Source organism: Sturnus vulgaris, chromosome 10 (assembly GCF_052056855.1).
Source record: "Sturnus vulgaris isolate bStuVul1 chromosome 10, bStuVul1.hap1, whole genome shotgun sequence".
Lineage (NCBI taxonomy): Eukaryota > Metazoa > Chordata > Aves > Passeriformes > Sturnidae > Sturnus > Sturnus vulgaris.
Genome location: NC_142252.1, coordinates 21,104,719 through 21,128,155, shown reverse-complemented (window position 1 = coordinate 21,128,155; position 23,437 = coordinate 21,104,719). Strand labels below are relative to the sequence as shown.

Below are 23,437 nucleotides of genomic sequence, written 5' to 3'. Positions count from 1 at the left end.
TTTGCTCTCACTGGAAAAAATAAATTAACCACAAATGCAAAATAAAAGATGCAAAAAAGCAAATTCATTAAATTGTGCAGCTCAGATAAAAAAAATGTCTCCTCAGAGATGCTACTGACCCAAGCAGGCTCTTCACAATGACCAAGGGTTTACACTCCAGGCAGGTCTCAGCTTGCCTTTGCAACTCCACGCCTGATTTAACAGTTCCTGATTTTAAAAAAGTCCTCAGTGCATGGACTTGATGAGAGCAACATAACGGAGTCCAAATGTGCTCCAAGATTAAGACAGTTACAGCATTTGTCAGCATCCAGGCAAAAGACTTCTCAACCACAGGAAGAGCAAAGCCCTCATTTTGTTCTCAGGAAGACAAATACAGTTCCAGGGAAAGTGCCAGAAATCTTCACTTTAGTCTGAGAATGGTGGGGGTTGTTTGGGCGTTGCTTTAAAGGAAGCACTTCCTTCCCTGTGCTTTCTTCCAGCATTGCCTGTAGGACCCGTGCCACCACCACGGGCAGCAAAGTCCTCCCTGAACATTTCCCTGCGGCCAAATCCAGTGAAAGCCAACAATAAACTGAGAATTTATGTGCAAAAGGGACATCTGGCTCCGGGGGCTGGGGACAGAAGGGCGATTCAGCCCAGAAGGGAGCACCCCACAGCTGCCTGGGAAGGCAGGGCTGCCCATCTCCTCTCCCGGCCCCCACTGGGCAGCCTGGCTCAAACCACAGCCTGGCCAAAGCATCACCCACGTTCTCAGAGGAGCAGAAATGTTCCAAAATATTTGAAAAAGGCAACGCCTGCCTAAAAGTGACAAGATGGATCCACACTGTAAAATAACTCTCCCCCGCTCTGCATATGCTACTGATCAAAATTGCCAAGTTATCCTGATCTTGCTTCTAGAACAAAAGATGACTCTTTTCCACATGCACACTAACACAGCTCTTCACTGCATTGGAATTAAGCTCCACAGGCTGTCCCCTAAAGAAGCACTCCAAGGAATGCAGCTTTCTCAGCCTCAGCCTGAAGATTTGCTATTCAGAGTGCAATGGCCAACCCCAATGGGCACTTTGTCCCACGGAACAGGCAGTGCTCAACACTGAGCTCTACAATACAGCACACACAGTTTTTAAATTTTTATACAAAACATCCAACTATGAACTGCCCAACACCTCTACACAACGGAAATCCTCCAAAAGAGAATATCTTAACAATACCAAAAGTGGAAGAGAAGTGGCTGATATAGAAACCCGAAGTTCACTATTTTTGGCTTGTTTAAAAACCAGGTGTTCCCAGTTATCACTGTGTGCTCAGAAATGTCACTAAACCCAGCAGCTACTCAGTGCGTGCATCAGATTTTGCTGGTAATACAAAAGATGAAGTAACACAGTCATTATGCAGCCAAAAAAAAGGGGGAAATAAATTATCATCCCCAAGAGATGTCACAGCTGTGGCTGACAGGTGAGGATTTCTGAAGAAACATTCCAGGATGAATTTAACAAGAAATATTTTTTGCTTAAAATAGGTCTGAAGCTGGATTTGACATCTCTCCTCATTTCACACAGTGTTGACTTGGGGAAATAAGCCAATTACCATTTCCCTTTGGAACTGACAAAATACTCATTCACCTCTCTGGGTATCCCACACACACAAACTCAACGTCACTAATGTCCAGGGAAACTGCACAGAAGAGAAACCTGAGACAAATCTGCACCCAGAACCACACACAAAGCCCAGACTGAATGGTTTGAATTCCAATTTTTTAAGTATTTAAAACCTTAACTTATCATCTTAAATAGTCTGCAGAATTAAACAGACTCTCACTACATCATACATGTACAACAAGCTGTCTGGACTGAACTAGCTTGAGGAGGTTATCACTGTGTTTGTTATACTAACAACCTCTAATCTGAGTCATTCCTTTGGTTTTAATCATATTACATCTGTGTTGGAGAAATCAGCTAAGCCAAAATGCTCACAAAACAGCTGTAAAATGTTTCTTGCAGAAGCTGCACGTCTTCTTCCAATGAATTCAGCATTTGTAAAATGAATATTCTTTAGACAATTAAGCAAACTGATTTCTACTTACTGTTCCATGGTAGTTCCTGTACATTGGCATTTTCAGAATATTTGTCAAATAGTCCTCCAGCTGTTTCTACAATTAAAATGTGGAAAATTTAGATAAGATGCGGAGATTTTTCTTGAAAATTCCTTTAATCCAACTGTCTGGCATTAGGAAGCAATCAAAAAATCAGATCCACTTTTGTTTGAGTGGATAAATAAATCCATTATTATGTACTCACAGGATATCATAACTCAGCACCATAAATAGTTTGGTCATAGGTTGTTTACTGTTCATAGTTCTAGTGTTTGCACTTTCCACCAGCAGACCTGCTCCGTGGCAGGGTCACTTTAGAGGTCAACTTTTGTGACTGAGTTAAAGTTTCAGAACAATTTTAAGTACCAAATCAGTCCCCATTGTTTCTGACCCACAGGAATCAGCTTTGTGAGAAAACAGGTTCAGAGGCAACTGAAAGAGCCTGTTTAACCAAAACAAAAGATTCATGTGGTGAGGGACACAGGGACCTTGCTGTCCTGTCCCAAGGACACAGAGAGAGCAGTGGTTGGGCCTGTCCTCCCCAGCAAGGAGGGAAGAAGAGAGGATACCATTATGGGAGAAGTAATCTCTTACCATCCTCATAGTAAAAGGGAAAAGAAAAGATTAAACTGTCTGGGCATGGGAAACCAGGCAGAGTCCTACAGGACACAAAGCAAACTGAAAGGAAACGAGCTAAAAAAATAAAATGCATCTATAAAACAGTTTTCTTCCTCTTTTAAACCCACATCTCTCCCCTCAAACTTCCCACACATCAGAGAAGCTGTGAACAGTGGGGCTTCTGCATGGCTCAGCCACAAGACACAATCCTTTAATCCTTTGGGCCTTGAAGTTTCCAATGGCACAAAGCCCAGGGAGGGAGGGAGGGAGCAGCAGAAAGAGAACGATAAGCACAGCCTGAACAAACATGGAGTTTTTAACTTGCGAGCAGCAAAGCTGCAATGAAGAGGTAGGAAGACATCCACCCTCTCCATGGAAGGGCCCATCTGTCAACATCTGATGAAGTTACACAGAATACGTGTGCTTGGGCTAAAATTACCCACTTCAGCATCGATAGTCTGTCATCTCCTCTTTCAGAGGGGGAAGGCACTGAAACCTCTCAGATTTTGATGGCCACAGGGCTGCCTTCATCATGCAACTCGACTCTGCAAACTACCCTGTCTATCTTTAAATCAGAGCAGGTGGGAAGAGGGGAACCACCACTCCCAGCATCACGGTGTTCCTCAACAGCAGAGGAAAGCTTTACCCACATGAACCCCAGGAGCAGCATCCTCATCATGGCACAGCAGAGAATTTGGCATTAAAGCTGGACTCGTCAAAGCCAAACTTTGTCAAGCAAAATATCGATAATGATAGCAAAACAAGGGTTTTGATAGTATGTGGCTTTGCAAGCAACCTGCCAGGCTTCCCTGCACCTCAGGGCATCCCTCTGGCCCCCAGACTGAGGTGGGCACTTACCCTCCTGCTGGAGAAGTGCTCCTCCCGCACCGTGCTCTCCGCGGTGTGCGGCAGACTCGGCATCTGCCTCGGCTCTCCCCTTTTGATGGATTGTCTTCTCACCGTGTGACTGCAAGGAAAAACACACCCCAACATCAAGTCTCAGTGCTGCAAGTGTCTGTATGCCTCAATACATAACCCATCTTCTGCAATGCCTTTATTTTTCCTATGCAAGATCTTAAAAACTGACGGGCAGGCAGGATAGCTAAAAAAATAAACCAGAAAAGAAGATAGTGTGGATTCATTTAAGAAGCCAGTGTGGTCCAACTGGCTCACAAACAAAAATGCAACACAAAAACATCAGAGTTTGATTTTTTACAGTAAGCAAAGGGAGCCTACACCCTGTTTTTAGAGCATTCCATTCCTCCAACTCTTAACCCCTTATAATTTTATCTTTCCTATCAAATCTCAGTGTTTGTCTATATCAAGAGGCTCTCACTGACCTACACTATTCTCTTCCCACTTCTTTTCTCCTTCCCCTTATATCTCCAGCCATCCCAAGCACCAAGACCAGCCTGGCCAGGAACCTCCATACCTCCCACATCCTGCCCATGCTGTCAGAAAGCCACAAGGCTCCAGCAATTTCCATTAGCATTATCATAACCCTTCCCCAACTTCAAGGCAAATCCAGCTCAAAAGCTGATGACCCAGGAGACATTGTTTTCTTCGTCAGCAGAGAGATGTTTGCATCACTTAGATTATGGCTGCTAAACACGTAGATTAAGTATTTTTATTACAGTTGGTAAATATTCATGGAGAGTGAATTCTTCTTCTCTCTACTCCTTACAGCAAAGTAAATGGGACCAATGAAGCCAAATAGATACAATATTAAAAGTTAAAAGACCCCCATCTCCCAAAGCCCAGTGTTCACAGGGTTGCACACTCACCTCCTGGTGGGGATAGGGATGCGCACGAAGGCTTTGTACCTCAGCAGCTCCCTGTGAAATTCCTGGAAGTGCTTGAACTTCCTCTTCACGTGCCAGACGAACTCTCCATGGGTCAGCTCGATGGTGTAAACATTGGGGCTTGGTACCTGCAGGGCAGAGCATCACCACATGGGATGCAAGTTTTGAAATAAGCCATTTTCCCTCAGCTGCTCATCTAAAGAGCCTTTATTCAATTTTACTTAAGGATTATTGTGTCTCACGATTTCTTGTTCTGCTTTATTAGATTTTATAAATAGACAGATAACCTTCTCTCTTAAGCGTTTTCTGAGACACAGGCATTGCTTCTTCCTCAGCCCACAAACAAGCAAGCACAAAATTAAGGCACAAACAGCATTTTAAATACAATTCTACAGGAATCAAAAGAAATCTCTGCAAGTTCTGACCTTCTTAGTGGAAGTGAAGCGTTCAACTTCCAACACACGCACTCGGACAGGACATCCCGTGAGGTACGTCTGTGTGCCCGGCTCTTTGAACCCATGGGTGTGGTAGATGGCAGAGAAGGGAATGCACACTGCAAGGACCACAAACCCCACAAAACTGTTAGCTCAACAGCCTTGTAACAATCCACAAGGGCGTGAAAGGCAGCAGACGGCAATGCTTTAACACGGGAGCATTTATACAGCAGCATTAATTGTAGCAAAGGAGAGCAATTTTTATTAAAGAGAGCTCAAAGACAAGGTTACACAGAAGGGACTTGACTTGAGAAGCTCAAGTATTAAGAGCCTCATGGTTCTAAATCAGGGTCAATGCTGGGCTTGGCAAAACCCCTAAGGCTGTAGCCTACCTGCCAACAGATTGTTAAACCCAGGCAGGACATGGGATGAGAATGCACGGGTGCCAACTCACCGGTGCCTTTGGGGTCAGTGAGCACCTCTGCATCCACCTCCTCCCCCTCCACATGGAGCTCCCTGGTGTCCAGGCTCTCGATGATGTTGCTCATGTCTGCAGCGAGTTTCTTCAGCGTGGATGTGGCTGCATGGCTTTCTGCTTTCAGAGACATCTCAGGGGCCTGCACTCAGGAGCTGCGGGGCACTGGGGAGAGACAAGGCAGGGCTGTCACCACCGTCTCTGAAACACACAGCTGAAGAAAACCACTGGCAATGCATGGACACATCTTCCTTCCACCCCTTTACCCACATTCATCCCAACTGTCCCCATCCTACACACCCAATGCCAAATGTTCAGTCCTAAAGTTACAAACCATATCACTGCCTGGCCAAATCCCAGACTTAATTCACCTGGGGCTGCATTTCCCAGGTCAGTCTGCATGGAGAAAAAGCTCACTCAGAAAATCAGCAGGCATTTTTCCTGCATGCTCTTCCTTTGAGTGAAGTAGTGATAGAAACTCCTAGCATTATTAAGATTTCCTCTATTTCTATGCTTACACAACTGCCTGTGGTGTCTGCATACCTCGTGCTCTCCCACAGCTCCATCCTCTCAGCAGGCTCAAAAGTTACAGCTCTAAGGGTTCCTCTCCAGGGTCAGGAGCATCCTGATCCCCACAGAAAGCCTGGAATCAACAAGGTGGATCCTACCTCTTCTGTGCTCACCCCTCCAACAAACCAGCTGGCTGCAGGGGACCAGCCCACTGTCCCTTTGTGATGGGGACACAGCCAGGGAAAAGGCTGCTGCCTGCTCAGAGCACTCAGGCAGTGGCACTTAGAGGGCACTGGTGACTATGGCACTCCCCACCTTTATTCCCACCCATCCATTCCAGGAGCCTGAGTCATGAGAAAAATGGGGAAGGAAGAAGAAAAAAAAAAAAAGAGGAAGCAAAAGTAAATCAATATATGAAGCATGGCCACTGACACTAGCACATGCCTTCCCTGCTTGTGAGTATTTGCAAACCCTCTTCCTCCTCCTCTTCCTTCTCCAGGCTCTGCATCTCACCATGGAGCTGGCTGCTGGTCTTTGCACATAGCCAGGCTCCAGCTCCTGGGCATCTCCCTGAGGATGATAAAAAGTCCCTTCAATCTTCGTCCTGCCCTGCAAGAAATGTCACAGCTCAACAGCTACGCTGAAAAAATATGGATGGGACAAACTGGCAACGTTTTACAGAAGCCAACACAAGGATGCCCATTTATACTTGTGGAAGCTCTTACATTGTGTTAAAGAATGATTTTTCCAAAAAAGTGTGACATTTCTGATGTTAAGTTCTGCAATGAACACTGTGCAATTATTCTTGAGTGAACTCCACAACAAGAGCTGGGTATGCCGTAACTTGGAAATAATTTAACATTTTAATAAATCATGTGTTTAGCTGCTTTTGAAAGAGCATTCTTTATTATTGTTTCCTCTTGAAACAAGTCCATTATTTCATCACTACATATATGCTAGAAGCAGCTGCCTTCAGGAAAAAAAAAAATCCATTTGCACACAGACTTGAATCAAGAAAAACCGGGTCAATCTCTTCTCTTATACCAAAATAAATGTAGATGTATTGGGAGTGAGAGCTCCAAGGGCCTGGGTGGCTCTGTCACCTTCCACCAGTGGCAGGGAAAGCTACCAGAGCACAGAAGGCTTTAGGACCAGACCAGGAGATCACTGGACCCCCAGATCACTTCAAGAGATCTGCAAGAATAACTCAAACATAAAGATACATGTGGGTACCTCCTTTCCCAGTGATACACTGAACTTTGGGGCAATGTCCTGATTTCAGCTGGGACAGAGTAAATTTTATTATTAACTGGTACAGTGTTGTGTTTTAGATTCAGGACCAGAGGAATGTTGATAACACACTGATGTTTGAGTTGCTGTTAAGTTCTGCTTCCCCTAATTCAAGGACTTCCCAGTTTCCAATGCTCTCACAATGAGGAGGTGCACAAAAAGCTGTGGGGCAGCATGTCCAGGACAGCTGACCCAAACTGGCCAAAGGGCCTTTCCACTCCACAGGACAGCACCCCCAGGATATCAGCTGGGGAAATTGGCTGGGAGGTGCCAACTGCTGCTGGGAGCTGGGCACTGATCAGGGGGTGGTGAGCAATTACTGTATTACGCATCATTTATTTCCATCAGTGTTATTCCCCCTACATTACAATTACTAGTATATTTTATTTTGTTTCAACTATCAAACTGTTCTCACCCCACTGATGTTACCCTACCCAGCCTGTGCAGCCTCTCTGCAGCAGGAATTTGGCACTGGCACTGCCCCACATGTCCCTCATCACCACTTCATGGAAAGCCAGTTCTCCCTCTTGGAAGCTTTACACTTTTCCCATTCTAACAACAAACTGCAGGGGACTTCAATTATTCAGAGAGCATAAGGTACATTTTCATTTATTTGGCGTGAAGTCATTCCACCTGATACAGACTGGCTTTGGATCTTTGATTTTCTCCCTGGAAAACAGGCATCCATAAACAGCACTCCCAAGGGAGGCGATGCTACCACACTTTCCCAAATAACCCAGGGGATGGCAGGAGGGAGACCAGAGCCTCATTCTGCTCCGATACATACATTAAAATCCTATTTCCCACTTGGCACTTCATGCAAATAAATTTTTTATGTATTTCTAGCTTCAAATAAAGCAGCATCTTGCTTTGCATTTCTGTCTGCATTCACATTTAGAAACAAAACAGAATTTGTTTTTTTTTCTCCATCAGAAGATGCTTTTGCTTCAGGGAAACTTAATGCCCTTTCCAAAAGAAGTTTTCCATGGTCAAAGAGAGCACAAGCCCAAACACACTCTGGACATGCCATGCCAGCAATGACACTTAAAGGAAACCAGCAGACAAATACCACATCAGCAGGGCTGGAGGAAGAACAACAGAGAGGAGCTAACAGGGAGAGAGAATGCTCATCTTCCCTCCTCCTCCTCCTTTCCTCCCCACTGTGCCAGGTACAGCTGGGTTCTTTGTCAGATTAATTGACACAGTTGGTTAATGGATAAACAATTAACCAGTGTATGCAATTATTATTTGCAAGGGACCGCAGCAGGGCTCCATAACTCAGGATTTTTTTTTTTTTAAAGCTAAAGCTGTTTTCACAGTTGGCACAGACAAATCCTGGTATAAAGCAGGATCCAAACTCAAATAGGACCTGAGTCAGACCCAGTAGCAAGATTCCCCTCGTTGACATTAGAGCCAAATTTTGGGGTTGAGAGGGAAAATGTGACTTGCCTGTGGCCCTGTCAGCAGCCCCACGAAGCTGGGCTGTGGCCACGCTCCCTGCCACAGCTGGCTGCTGCAGAGCCAGAGGACACAGGGCAAACCCAGTCCTGGGCAGGGAGGATGGCACTGGGGTCAGCTGGACAGACAGGACATACCACATCCCTCTCTAAGCTTTGCCAAGTTGCTTTATAGGGCTCTGCTCCATAAGAGCTATTTAACCTCAGGGGCGGAGTTTCCATGTGGACACTCTCTGCATTCCCATGGACAAGCTGAGGAATTCCTGGGTTAATCTGCAACAGGCTGGGTGCAAATAAGCTCCACGCATGGATATCCAGGATTTTACCACAAACCAGGCAGGCTACCAAGAAGGCTCTGTCTGTTCAATGCCACTCATTGCTCACATTGCTGACGGACTAGAGAAGAGAATTAAAAAACCTCTGATACTGAACTCAAGTGAGAGCAGCAAAGTGCAGAAGACTGTAAATAATAGGTTGAAACTTCTGAAAAATGAGTTCTGCATTTTAGTATTCAGCTGTTGCTATTCAAGATAGAAAATAAGCACCAGAGTTTTTAAAGGAAAATAAACGCAAACAGCCAAAAGGGAAAAGCCAGGGTCTGACTAAGTCAAGAACCGGCAACCTGAACAAAGGCAAAACCTGTGCCAAAACGCACAAACAGCATTACTGCCTGTGAGCCCGGAAGGAAGAGATGGTGCAGAACACAGGAAGACTCAGACCTAAAGCATTTGACCTGTGAGAATAGTGTCATTACCGAGAGAAGGCAGAGAAACGTGACAGCAGACTGCAACCCTGCAGAAAGATGCTGTGTGCAGGGTGGACAAGGGGGAAGTGCTCTGAATTAGAATCACAGAAAGGTTTAGATTGGAAAGGACCTTAAAGATCACCCAGTTCTAACCCCTGGCCATGGACAGGGACATCTTCCATCGTCCCAGGTTGCTCCAAGCCCTGTCCAACCTATCCTTGAACATTTGCAGATATGGGGCATCCACAAGTTCTCTGGACAACCAATGCCTGACCACCCTCAAAGGCAAGAATTTGTTCCTAATATCTAATCTAAATTTACTCTGTTTCAGTTTAACTGCTGGTTTAAAGCAGAGACTAGGGAGAAAGCCCTACCTAAGGGCAATGGCATAGCACTGCCTGAGGAGGGGTTTGAGAGCCCCAGGGCTTGGAGGAGGCAGGGAACAGTTGCACCCCAGCACCCATACCCCAAACCTGCTGCCAAGGGCATCCAGGAGCTGGTGTTTGAACAGAGGGAAGGTGCTGCCCCAGCTTTATCCGGCTCAAAGTTTGCCTGGGCAAAAGCAGCAAGAAGGAAAACACAATGAAAAGACTCAGCAGTAAAGGAAAACATAGGAAAGAATGAACTGACAGGGAAAAAAAGGAGATGATTAAAAACTGAAAGAGATAAAAACACACACTACAAACCCCATAAAGACTGCTGACACTGCCTTTGTCCAATCCAGTTCTCAATTTAATTACTTCCTCTTGAAGTACCACTTAAGCTCTCTGCCTCCTGTCCCAGGCTGCCCCCATAGCACAAGAGCCCCAAACCTCATGAACTTGTAAAATATATACACTGGAAATAGTGATTGCACCAAGGATCAGCCAAGATTTCAACTGCAGGGACAATGACTAATAAAACAGAAATTAACTATATTAATCCCTAAGCCCTTGTGAACATATTGCAAACCTGTAGCTCCATCCTTCAACTTTACAAACCCATTATCTACTTGTTATTTGCCATTTTGGTTACGCTTTAACCCTAAATTATTACTACAGGGATCATATGACCATCTCAGCCTTCACTAAAGAAATTTTTTTTTCTACTTGTTGCACAGGACAACAAAAGCACAGCTTTAAAGGCATGGAAACTGGAAGGCAGAAAAGACATTTTTTTGTAAATATTCATGAACAGTTCTGTGTTTTGAAGACACTGACGTCCTGATGTGAAAATGTATGCGGCTGGTAATAGCACAGACTATCTAAAACTTGGTCAGCCTAAGTTTATTCTGTATCGTGGCAGATCTGAAACACAGCTCCTTAATGAGGTTCCAATGCTGAAAAGCACCACACAAAACTATGAAATCCAGAAAAACTTCATTTGGAAAAAGAGGGGAGCAGAGAAGAGAAAATACATCCAGGAAAAACAGACATTTCCTTCTAATGCCTCCCAGGGTTTGATGTTCTGTATCAACTCTTATCCCTATGGTGAGAAACACTATAATCCCTGAAAATTATCTCATTCCTGTTCTCATGACATCTCCCCCAGTACAGTGACCTTTTGGCAAGGGCTGTGACAAGTGACCTCTGTTCCCATACTCGGTTTTCTCCTGCAGGCAGCAGCGCCCATGGTGGGACACAAAACCCTCCCAGGCTGCCTAGAGTAGAGCAGACAGGCTTAGGCCAAAACGGGGCAGTGAGATGCGATTATTAAACAGAAAACAAACAAACAAACAACCAAAACAAAGCCCAAACAATCTGAGCCATGAATCCTCTTTCTCGCCTCCTGCTGCTGCCAGGAGCCTGGGTGCAATAGAGGCACCAAGAGCCCAAATGAAATGCCTAAGAATTCCCCTGCACAATGCCCTCAACAGCTTTTTGCTCTGTCTAGTGGTGATGAATCTTTTGCATGTAAATATTTCCCAATTCATCCCATTTTAAACTTAAAACCTTAAATCCAAACCTAGCTTTGGACCACTCTGTCATGGAGAAATATTCTAATCTGATAAGAGCCATTTCTAAGGAGTTATTTCCCTCCTCCAGGAGGGCTTGTCAGCACCCCAGATTTATGCCCTGGCATACCTTCCTTCCACAGCCCTAGGCAGGGGTCAGTCCTCCACCACAGTTAGGAAGTGGCCCCTGTGCTCAGGATCCCTGCCAGCATCTGCAAAGAGCATCCTACTTTTCCAGCCCAGGACAAATTCCCATACTCACACAAAGCAAAACAGAAACACACTGGTTTTATCTTTCCATCAATATTTAATCAAAAATCCAGGGCTCTTGTATGTTACCTGTAGCATGTTACATTTCCTAACTATGAAACTAAAAGACAAAAGGGTTGAAAAATGCTCAGCAATGCCTCAACCCTGTTCTTCAGTTCAGTACATGGAAAACGCTCAGCCAGAGGAGCCAGCAACAGCAGATGCAGACGCCTCCTGAAAATCTGCCCTTCTGGATGCTCACACTGCAGGGGCAGTGCAAAAGGATGAGGGTTTATTTTTTAAAACACACAAAGCAGCCCTTGAATAAGAACCAAAGCATTGCTCCTACCCTGGAAAGATCTGGAGCTGGAGAACTGAAATAAAAAGCCAGATCAACAATAGACACGTTGAAACATCATCCTGACTTAATTTGCTTATCTTTAGTCCAATCCTCATAAAACCAAAATATTTTAAAATACTGTTTCCAAAACAATTTTTCCAATAAAGTGTTCACATTTAATAGCAATACCTCTAAAAGCAGAAACCAATTAATGCTTCCTGCAGCACAGTTCCCTGGCTCTGCATTATTGATTTCCACAGTCCTTGCCATATGAGGCTTATTGCCAAACCACCAGTTTGCCCGCAGGAACAGCAAAGTCACAGGAATCCACATGGCCTGTTGGCAACAGGGCACGAGATACTTCAAGGCTGGGATGGCCTGGAAATAACAGGTTCAACTTTGGAAGTCCCTGCTGCACTATCCACACTGGGCAGAGCCCCTTCTGCCCCTGCACAGGGCTCTGCAGCATCCATCCCACAGCACTTGTGCTAGAGAAAAGGACACAGAAAAGCAGGCAGGTCAAGGGAAAGGATGAGGTAAGACACTGGTGACTAACCCACAGCTTCAGCCAGAAAGCCCCTCCGAGATTTGTCCCCACACCCAGGCCCAGCCTAAGCATCAGGCACCTCCCAAGGACTCGTTTCATTTGCTTTACAGAACAGTCCAAACATCCTCGGATGGGCAGCGGCTGCTGATCTCATGCTGATGTACTGCTTGCTCTGGCTCCCAGGCCCCCTGCCCAGCAGCACCATTCCTGCTCCCTGGGCTGCCACAGGAAGCACAGCCTCCCCGGGAAGCTGATCATTAGGTATTTATTGGTAATTAAGGCTGGCCCTACACATGCTAATTCATCACCTTGTTTTGGATTCCTCAGGCATGGACAAGAAGTGTTTAAGCACAGCACTCGCACCTCGGGCTGCGCATCCCTCAGGGATCACCAGCAGCCCTCCACTCCCTGATGTGGTCCATGGCACAAACGCTGCAGCCCTAAACCCAGGAGCACTACACATAACATCTCTGAAAAACAGGACAGGGGATGCCCAGAGCCTCTGGAGCCTGGTTACTCACCCCTACAGACCCACTAGCACTGTAGTTGCAGGCAGGCAAAGAGAACCAGTCACAGCACTTTGGGGATTGGCTTCATCTCAACGTTCCCAAATAACACAGCCAAGATGCAACAGAGTGGTCAATAGAGTCCTGGGCTGATGGAAAAGAGAGGATTGGAAAAGTGCCTGCAGCAAAGAGCAAACAGCAGGAAGGCCAAAGCATGCAGCACTTCTGGGTGCTGACAGACACACAGAGTTTGGCACAAGACAGAGCTCACAAAAGCTTTATTTAAAATCCTAAAAGCAAGGAGCTAGCCAAAGTAATAGTGTAATACACAGAACTCTTAGAGTGACCATCTCCATGAGGATCAGGGATAACAGGGACCACCACAGTGCTCACAGGATGATACAGATGGCTGCAGCTCTTATCTATAGGCGAACACATCACACAAACACAGCACATATTTTAGTGGCCTAAATGCATAGGTATCTACAGCACTGATGTCCTGTACATCACTCAACACTGTTCTGGTATCTCCCAGTGCCACGTCTGCTCCAGCAATTGCCACCTGCCAAGCCACATTTCCGCAGGGAATTCCGGCGGCTCGGAGACAAGCGGGCATGCTGGCAGGCAGCCCAACACCTCCATCCCTCCCTCCCACAGTGGGGTTAGGTGGCAGCTGATAAATGCAAACACAGACCTTCACATATCTCCTACCAGCCAAGGTATTTCCAGGGAAAGCACTGCAGCCTGCTCTCGGGAGGGATTCAGCAACTGCAACAGGATCCCAGCCCAGCACTGGCTGCCCTGCATGGGCACTGGCTCCTGGCAGCAGCTCCAGATCGATCAACGAGCACAGGTATGTGTCAGGAAGTCAATGTCCCCGTTCCTGCTGCCACCCTGCTGCCGATTGAACTGTTCCCATTAAGTGCAAACATGACTTTTCTTCCTCCTCCTCTTTTTTTTTCTACGTGAAAGCACAGAAGGTGATTTTGTTGACCCTTTATGTGACATGCTCAAAGAGAAATTCCTGTGGGTATCACAGCACCAAGGAGCAGCAGATTGGGGCTGTCTATTTTTACTAATAGTTTAACAAAATGTTTAACACTTCAGTAAAATGCTGTATCTAGTGTCTTGACTTTTGAGAGTTTGTTTGCCCTAATGGAACTTTTCAAATAATTTCCATTTAAAAGAAACCAAACAGTTGGCAGGGGCAGAGGGCCATAATGGAGGAGTAAAGTGATTCTTCCACTAAACAGTACTACCGCTTGTGTAATCCCCACTATAGTGCAGAACTCAAATGTTCCCATGTGAGCAGCAGCCAAGTCCAACTCCCTCCCCTGCCTGGGGAGTGCAAGGCACAGCTCATCTCTCAGGGTGGCTTCGCCACAACACCACCAGCTTCAAGGACAACCACGGCAGCGTGACCACCACCACAGTTTTACCGATGCTTTTGTCCCTCTTAGAGGCAGCTCCAAGTGCAGGGTGCAGGGCTGGGACCCACCTGCAGGGCCAGGCCTGCACAGGTGTTTGCACGGTGCTGTCCCACGCTGATCCTTCCTGGCAGTGTGAACCAACCCTGTGACTGCTCACACTGAACATTAATTAACCTGTGCCAAGCTCGTGCTGACTCTGCACCCACTGTACCAGGGCTGTACTTTGGTAACCAAAGCACGGGATGACCTCTGGTTAATGGGTGTGAGAGGAACTGTGGCACCAGGCTGTTCCAGCAAGGGGATGTCCCAGTTCCTCTCTCTGCTCCTCAGCCAAAATCCTACTGCTTCCCTATCATGAACAGGACCCTGCACCACCCTGAGAGCACTGTCAACTGCTGTCCCTTCCCAGGGCACGGACAGGCTGAAGCCACAAGTGCAAAGCCCCATGATGTGGTGCAGCCACTCTCATCACCCCCAAATGCTCCTATACTCCTGCCTGCAAGCCTGGATTCAGCACCTTTCCAAACTGAAGAGCCAAAGCGATTTTTAATGTTTTATTTAGCAATGCTTTTAAACGCGTTTGATGCATTCTGGCTGATAAGCTCCACAAGAATTTGATGTCTCTGTCCTCATCTGACTTTAGTTATTTTCCAGTCTACTCCTAAAGCTGCAGTGCTCAGTGGCAGCAGCTCCCACGATCGAGCAGGGACCTACCTAGCACTACAAGCCTGTTGTACAATCAGGCTTCATTCCCAAAAAAAATCAGCAACAGCAGGTGTCAGAGGCGACAACAGGAGGGTGCATGTCTGCTCCTGATCCACCTTTCCAAAAACAGCTGCTTTTCCTCAGCACAGTCAGCACCAACACGGGCAGACACCAGCTCCCAGCCTCCCTTTCACACCCAGAAATCTCCAACCAGTTCCCAGCTTCATCTGTGGATTTCGGAAAAGACTAAGGTCTTGCAAGAACTGCACTTTCCTTCTCTGTGGCCAGCTAAAAAAATATTTGGGAACGTCTCATTTACAAGAACAATACAGTTGGCTTGGGGAAGTCTCAGGGGTAATTGTAAGAGAAGTCATTATGTCAAGCTCAGAAGGCAGAGGTGATGCTGTCCCCAAGACTTCACAGAGGACTCCAGGTGATTTTACAAAACAGCCTGTCCCGTGGACACCCTACATGGTAACATAATATCACCTAAGACACAGGGTACTCAAGTTAGTGAAAAGCTAATTTTTCCATACCTTGAAGTGTTTGATTCGTTATCAGAATTAAGGATGAGTAAGTAATTACAGTAATTAGGTTCTGATTTCTCAAATAATTCCGGAATGATGGCTGAGGTTTCAGCCTGAGATCAAATTCAGGCAAATTCAATAAGAAATTGTCTGTTATGAAGCAGTAACATGCAGAATCAGAATAGCTCCCTTATGTTTCTTTCTTAAATACAACTAAACACCTGCAAATTTATGCAAAATAGCTCATTTACACACATTGACAATACTGACAGCTTGCTTAGAACAAAATAGATGCCATGGAAAAATTTTTTTTAATCACTTTCCTAGAGGGGAAAAACAATGCCTGTATCAAGCCTGCACAGGAGCCTACTGATGGCAGGCAGGGAAAGATGATGCTCATCTCAGAGCTCAAATCAAGCCTCAGCTACCTTCTCCCTCCTCTCCCTCACCCACATCTCCAGACCTCCAGCACCTTACAGGCAACACAGGTGTCTGGCCAAAGCAAACCCTCTGCAGTTCATTCTCCTTTTGTCAACACTTCTTTACAGTATTTTTCCCACAATTTTCTAGAAGAAAACAGAGCGTTAATATTATGACTTATAAGCTTAATCCTCCAGACCTCAGCACACAGTGAGGCAAAAATTAAAGACTATTTTTCTTTCAACTGCCATGACCTTCTGGAGCAGCACTGCCCAGGAAAGTGTTTGCAGAGAGTTTTCTAAACGTACAAAGAAAAATGTTTGGCAGGAAGAAACACAATAGTTTTGGGAGATAAGTAAAAATGGCTAAACAGTCTCAGACAGCAGCTCCCATCTTGCCAGCTCTTTCTCCGGGTGAACAAAATGGCCCACTTGCCATAACTGCTGCCAAAACTCTGCAGGATCAGGTCTAACCACAGAGATTTCAAAGCCACCATGAGTCATCTACTATTCTTTCTTGGTAAGACTTAACGCTGGGTGGGACATAGACACAGAAAAAAAAAATCAATTTGCAGGAAACCTCAGTCATGGAAAAATATACTTCAGAATATCTCACGGGGACTACATAAATAGCAAAAGAGAAATGAGAAAACAAAGTACTTCTTTCTGAAAAGACTATGATGCCCTGCCTGCTCTCCAAATTGTTTCAGCAGCCCTTCAGCTGTGACAGACAGCTGAGCTCCCTAGAAAACCCCAGCAGCCACGAGAGCTTCCCCACGGCACCCAAGAGAACCACAAGTAAGGCAGATTTGTGCTCTTCATGTGAAGTCAACTTCATCTTACCTGAACTGAAAGAGAAAATACAAGTACCAGCCATCCAGTGGTTTCACCTCTTGTGCGTCACCTTCAAAGCTGGTTGGGAGTAAGAACACTTACTTTTTAAATAAAGAAAAGCCCCAACAGCAGGGTTGGCTTTAGCCAGGTAGTGGGGTGCAGTTATGAGGTCCTGCCATGGCCACACCACCTCAGGCTACTGAAAGTGTTGGAAAGGTGCAATTAATTACTCTTGCTGGTTTATCTTCCCCCTCGCCCGAGGGCTTCCTGGAGGCTTCAAGCAGGAGTCAGCCCAGCTGATGGTGAGAGAAGCCTGTGCTGCAAGGTTCATCTGACCCAGTGCAATGCAGTGAGCACTGTGCTCACCAGTGGGTGTTTTCTGGGTGGGACAGAGACAAACAGGAAGAAGAAGAAATTAGTATTTCTAATTTAAAAAATCCTGCCAGAAGTCAGGCTGGTATAACGGGAGAAGTTTCTAGGAAGTGGTTCAGTGATGAGTCAATGCCAGTGGCAAGGAAGAGCCCCAGGACACAGCATCGGCAGATCCTGGAGGAAAAAGAGAAGCAAGCTCTTGCACGGCCAGACAACCAGAAACTGCAACTGGCTCTGAATCAGCCACTTGCACAGGCTGGGACAGAGACTGTCAGAGCACTGCTCTGTGGGACATTGTCTGCCTGGCACTGCCTTTTGTCTCTGTGCTCTGGAACACTTGTCCCGGAGAAAAGAGGACCCTCTGTGCCAGGACCATCTTTCTCAGCCCTGGGGAAGAAGATGTTAAAGTGCCCCCAACTCACTGGGATCTTGCTGCCAGTGTTTATCAGCAGGCTTATCTTACTTCTCCCAGAAAAGAGCCCTCATGTGAAGGCTGCACACAAGGGCTCACTGCACTGGCAGAAAGAAAAACGTAAGACAGGAACCAGGCCCACTCACAGCCTGACCTGAAAAATGCAATCCAGGAAATGCAGTTTAATTCTTTCTTCACCAGCAGGTGTAAGCCAGGAAAATTGATCTCAACACCATGAATATTCTGAATACTTGCTGCTGTCACTATAGTGTACACAGGACTCCTCCACTCAGAGAGAGAAACGTCTCCTTCTGTCACAAAAACCTGCCAGTAGTGATGAGGATTCTCATCCTCAGCCCTGCAACTCCTCTCCCAGAGGTTTCCATAGGTGGACAGTGGAGGGGTGCTCTTTCTCTTCTGCAAAATATGCACCCCACCACTAGTCACCTTTTTAATTACAGCCTTTCTCCCTAAATAGCGAGTTCCTTAGGACAGAAGATAATTTATTTTATCTGTTCCTCCTCTGCCATGGAAAACGGGATAGAGAAGAAAGGAACAATGTTATTACTCGAAGGAAACTAATGCAAACTGGCTACTTTGCTGTCAAATCCTACTGGAGGTGTAGCACCATTTTAATTGATGGAGCTCAGTGTGGTCCACTCTGCATCCTCAGGGAGCAAAAGAGAAGATTTAAGGGCAAACAAATCACAGAAAACCAAAGAGCACAAAGGTACTAACACCACACGCAGCCAACACCGGCTTTAGTGCGGGCTTGGCACAGATGGGCACACCCTGTGTGCCAGGGTTCACTCTGTGCCAGCTCCACTCTCTGGCACTTTTTACTGGCATCTAAGCAAGCACGGTAGCCCACTAAGACTATCTCAGGTCATTACCTCAATATTAAAGTCCCACAACCCTGGGCCTTTGGCAATAAACCCTGGTCAGGCTGCCACCCTTGCTGAGCTGACACCATGCTCGCTGCAGGAGGGGCAGCAAATCCTCTGCCACTTGCTCCATCCCCCTTCCCTGACCCTTTTCCAGCAAGATTTCCCTGACCTGCATCTATTTAGACACAATTGTTTTTAAATAAGTATTTATTCTCCGAGACAAAACTGGCCTCCCTTCTGGGGTGTGTGGTTTCCTCTCTGCCTGGTGCCATCCCAGCTCCTTTGGGTCCCAGCTCTCCAGTGTGGGAGCAGCAGCCACCAGACGGCTTCTCCCTCTCTCCCCACACCAGCAGATGGGTGCCTGGGGGCTGGAGCTGTCTGACAGACACGAGCCCCACTCCCACTTTGTTATGTAAACCCCCAGGTTTTGGTGTTTATCTGCTTGAAGGATCCAGAAATCACTAAATGCCACCCCAGCGCGTGGGCACGGGGAGCGAGGGAAGCGCGAAGTGCTCGGGGCACTGGCACACGATGCCCCCGGCAATACCTCCCACTGCTACTGCGTGGAAACAGAGAAAACTCCGAATTCCAAAGATAGAAATACATATCAATATAAAATTCATGTCTTCAAATCCACATTTCACTCCTGTTTGTCCCCCCCTGCATAGGAGCCAGGATAAGGGTGTGTCCCATTGCAAGGACCGTGACTGCCCTGTGCCACCCTGGACACTTCGTGTTAAGCAGGTGAGGGAGCAACGTGGCAAATATTTTGTAAATAAAACCTGGGAAATGGAGCTTTTTCCATCAGTCCCTCCACAAATTTCTGCCTTCCAGGGCGTCTGCACATGCAGAGCTGGGATGTACATGTACCAGATAATCTCAAGTCCACAGAAGTGAGGGACAGGGCAGGTGCACATGGCTAAATATCTGTTAAAAACTTATTTATATATATAAAACAAACAAAAAATTGAATTGACGCTATATATCTATCTCTATTCTGAATCTCAGCAGAGCTGAGGTCTGGCCCTGCATAGGTGGGTGCAAAGAAGCCAGGCTGCACACAAGCTGCACGCACATCCCACCTCTCAGAGGGCAGAAAAAGCATAGCAAGCAGCACCTAAATATGGACTGAAAAATTCCTTATTTTGGTAAAAAGAACCTAAAAAAGGCTGACCAAGGTTTTGTGAAGGGAAAGAAAAAAAGACACAGCCACAACTCCTGTCAGGCAAATGATTACGACGAAATCTCAGTCCTTGCAGGAGATTCCAGGGTACAGGGCATGTGAGAGCAAGTTAAAAACACATCATCAAATAATTGCCAGTCAGACAATAGGAGGAAAAGGCATGTAAAGGTTTGCTCTCGCCCTCCTCCTTCCTCACCCTTAGCTAAGACCAGGTGCTTACTGACATCAGACACTTCAGAAGGAAATCAAAGTGCTTCTTCAGCTCTGTTATACACAGATATTAGAACCACTGGCCAATGCTAATTCTCACTAAATATTTATTATTATTTTAAATTACTTGCTGCAAAATGGCTGAAAAATAACATGAAATTAAGGAACCACCTGTTTGCAGCAAAGGCATCAGAAAGGTGCTGCTCCTCATGGAGCACAATGGCTTCCTTCACAACTCCAGCAATTTCAGACACTGAGTTTCTCCTCTGATGTATTCACTGGGTACAGACAGAGAGAAGATAAAACTAGAAGCCTCTAGGAACATTAGTAACTGATATCTTCCTTATTATGTCATTTCAAGGGAATAACACTTCTGGTAATGCCAGCATTTAAGTGCATTCCCCTGAAATTTCTGTCCCTGAAGGTTTCATAATCTGCTTTAAATCCATTTTCAGAGTAAAACCCAAGTTCAGCTGGCTGACATTTCACTTAATCATGCAAGAGATTTCTCAAATCACTGCTGAAGATAAGACCTGCTCCCTTAAAACATCTTTCCTCCACCACAGATACACCTGCAGTCTAAAGAGCACTTCCTAAATTACAGGAGTAACAATGTAAAAATTACACAACCCTTTACACTTTGTTATTATTTAGCGTAATAAAAATCTCTACGAGAGGCATGAGATTGCAGCGCACTATGTGAAAGATTAATTTCACCAGCAACCATCACCTACCTAGCAGTTATAATTTCACTTACACACATGTGAAACAGCATCTTCAGCAGTTTAAAGAAGCTGCAATTCTGATAACAGCACACTCTCAGCTGAGAGAGATCAGGACACACCTGTCAACAACAGCATTTTTTGTGGCAGGAGTTCAAGCCTCTCAAAATAAGAGCAGCATCATGGCCTCCAGGAAAGTGAATTTATTAAGTCTTTTCCAGTAAGACCAGAGCCTCAACACTAATTTTCAATAGTCCTGAAAAGGATGATGTTATATATTAAAATAAAACTAAAAACATAAATGAGTATTTAATGAAACTCTCCAATCCTTTCCACTTAGGAAAGTTTTGGCCAAACCAAATTCAACTGCCGTATCTCTCAATAAACTTTCCTTCAATCGGCTGAAGCACAGTCTACAGCAATGTCTGTAAACTTTAACAGGTCTTTTCAGAGGGATCTGACCTTAGCCCTGTCCCACGGGGAGCCCTGACCAAGCCTGGGGCTGGCCTCCTCTCTAGAGGGGAGGGCAGATCCAGGCTCAGTATCCCAGCCAGCAAATCCTGGACCAAGATGGGCAATGGGGACACCATGGGAGGTCACCCATGTGCTGCACCTCCATGCCCAGGGGAGGCCAGACACGCTTTCCCACGGCAAAAAAATCTGATTTTACAGGCTTAGTGCTACCTCATGGCAGAAAGACAGGAGGAAGGGCCTCTTTCAGCCACAGGTAAGGGCAGGGCAGGTGCATAGGGAGGACTGGCTGCTGCCATCCCACGTCAGTGCTCTGCAGCAATCCTCTGAGCCTGGATCAGGGATCCGAGCATCCCTGGGGAGTGTTCAGCATCACAGGGTAACTGACCCTGAGAAAAAGGCTCTCCAGCAGCAAAGGAAGGGTAGCTCACAGACTCATAACTCAGAGCTTTCCAACTTCTGGCTAAGCTGGGCAGGATTTGGCCCTGAGACCCAAGTCACAAGGCTAACACTCCTGTGAGCATAGTGAGGTGGTTGGAAATTAAGTTCCCTGGTTACCTGCGAGCCTCTGGCATGAGCTCACGTTTATCAAACGGTAGAGACGGCACAGGAGGGAAAACATGAATTCTTGAGTGATTATTAAGACACTCGAAAGAGAGCTCCCACCCTTCGAGCTACAAACACAGGCAGCTCGAAACACAACGCAAACAGGGAGCTTTTGTCCCAGCAGCCATGGGCACACCGACCTCCGTGACATCCACACTTAACATCTTCCACCAGCGTCAAAGCAGCAGAGCTTCAAACACTCAGTCCCACTGCGTGTCCCCAAACAGCCTCACCGCAGAGGCTTGGTGCAGATGTACTGAGAGGGATGTGGGGCTCACACAGACCTGGGCACACAATGGGCATTGTCCATGGAGCCAATGGAGCTGCACTGACCCGAACCACGGTCAGCGAGGACCGGACGCACCTTGGGGCGGAAGATTTCTTAGAGAGCATCATGCCAAGCAAAGGAAACCAGCAACGCAAGAAAAGGTTTTCATTGCAAGAAACCCACCCGGCAGCTCGGCAGAACGGGTTGTGTCAGCACGTTTACTAACTCTCAGGGTTTTCCCATAACCCAAAAAACGGCGGGTACGGAAGGGACGTGGCAGGGTCACGGCTTCGCCAGGGACACTGAAGTTCACCACATCGCCGAGTTTCCCAACCCAGCCGCCCGCGCTCACCGCAGGGCAGGACCGCGCCGACCCAAACCCACCCATTTCACAGCACGGAAAACGCGCAAACCATCCCGCGTGTGTCCGACAGGCGACAAACACCTCCCCGCGGCAAACTCTGCCCCAGCAAAGAGCCCGGGCACGGTATTCACTCGGAAACAGACGCGCTGCGCTGAAGTCACCGCAGTGCCCCGGGCCGGGCGCCCACTCCGGGGCACCCCCGCGGCCGTACCGCCCGCACCCACCTCCGGCCCCCGCGGCCGCGGGTGCCCCATGGTGCCGTCAGAGCCAGCCGGGTCCCTCTCGCGGGTCAGCAGCGGCCAGAGGAGCAGCCCGAAGCCCAAGGAGCCTCCCTGTAGCCGGCCCCGCCCGCTGGGCTCCGGGCGCGCTGCCCAGGCCCGCCCCGTGCCCGCCCCGCTGAGGGCAGCGCGGCCGCTCCGGGCCGAGACTCAGCCAGGGGAGGGACTGAGGGACGGGCACCCCCCGCCCCGCCCGGGGTGGGCGTGAGGAGCCGAGGGAAGCGCAGAGTGAGCTGAAAGGGACGAACTCTTGTCATTTCAGCCCAACTTTGCGGCGGGTGGGGTGGGTTTGGGGCTCCTGCGCGCTCCGAGCGCCGCTTCCACGGGGAGCGCGGTTCTGCCCTTCGTACTCCGGGAGGGAGAAGCCAAGGTTCCCCAGCGGCACCGAGAAACTGCGTTTGGCCAGGGAAACAGATTGAAAAAGCCCGTGCAAATTAATTATTAATTGCACATGAGATGCTTTTTTTTTTTTTTAATCATGAGACAGCCCAATAATTACAGTCCGGTGCTGTTTGGATCCGAGCCGCCCTCCCCTGCACATGCTGCATTTACCATGTTACTTCCCATATGCCCTTTTTAATATGCAAAGAAGCAGATCTTTTAGCGAGAGAGAAGATTTTCTTGTGCTTGCAGAAGCATTGAACTGACATGCGGATAAGCAAAATTCCCAGCAGGTTTCAGCTATAACCCAGCCGTGAGTGCTGGTGAAACGCCCAAAATCTGTCTGCAGCACTGCAGCTCTCACTGCCTT

General features: G+C 47.0%; 1 protein-coding gene across 2 annotated transcripts in view; it reads right to left on the bottom strand.

The window, feature by feature from the left end:
• PLD1 (phospholipase D1) overlaps positions 1-22,758 on the bottom strand; it is a 55,607-nt gene extending 32,849 nt beyond the window's left edge. For both annotated transcript variants that reach the window (XM_014887069.2, XM_088171034.1), the window contains exons 1-6: positions 22,633-22,758; positions 5,401-5,586; positions 4,938-5,065; positions 4,495-4,640; positions 3,569-3,677; positions 2,084-2,149 (exon numbers count right to left, since the gene is read on the bottom strand). In XM_014887069.2, the coding sequence (XP_014742555.2) occupies positions 2,084-2,149; positions 3,569-3,677; positions 4,495-4,640; positions 4,938-5,065; positions 5,401-5,554 (603 nt within the window). In that variant the 5' untranslated portion in view covers positions 5,555-5,586; positions 22,633-22,758. The remainder of the gene's footprint in view (positions 1-2,083; positions 2,150-3,568; positions 3,678-4,494; positions 4,641-4,937; positions 5,066-5,400; positions 5,587-22,632) is intronic.
• Between the last annotated feature and the right edge of the window lie 679 nt (positions 22,759-23,437).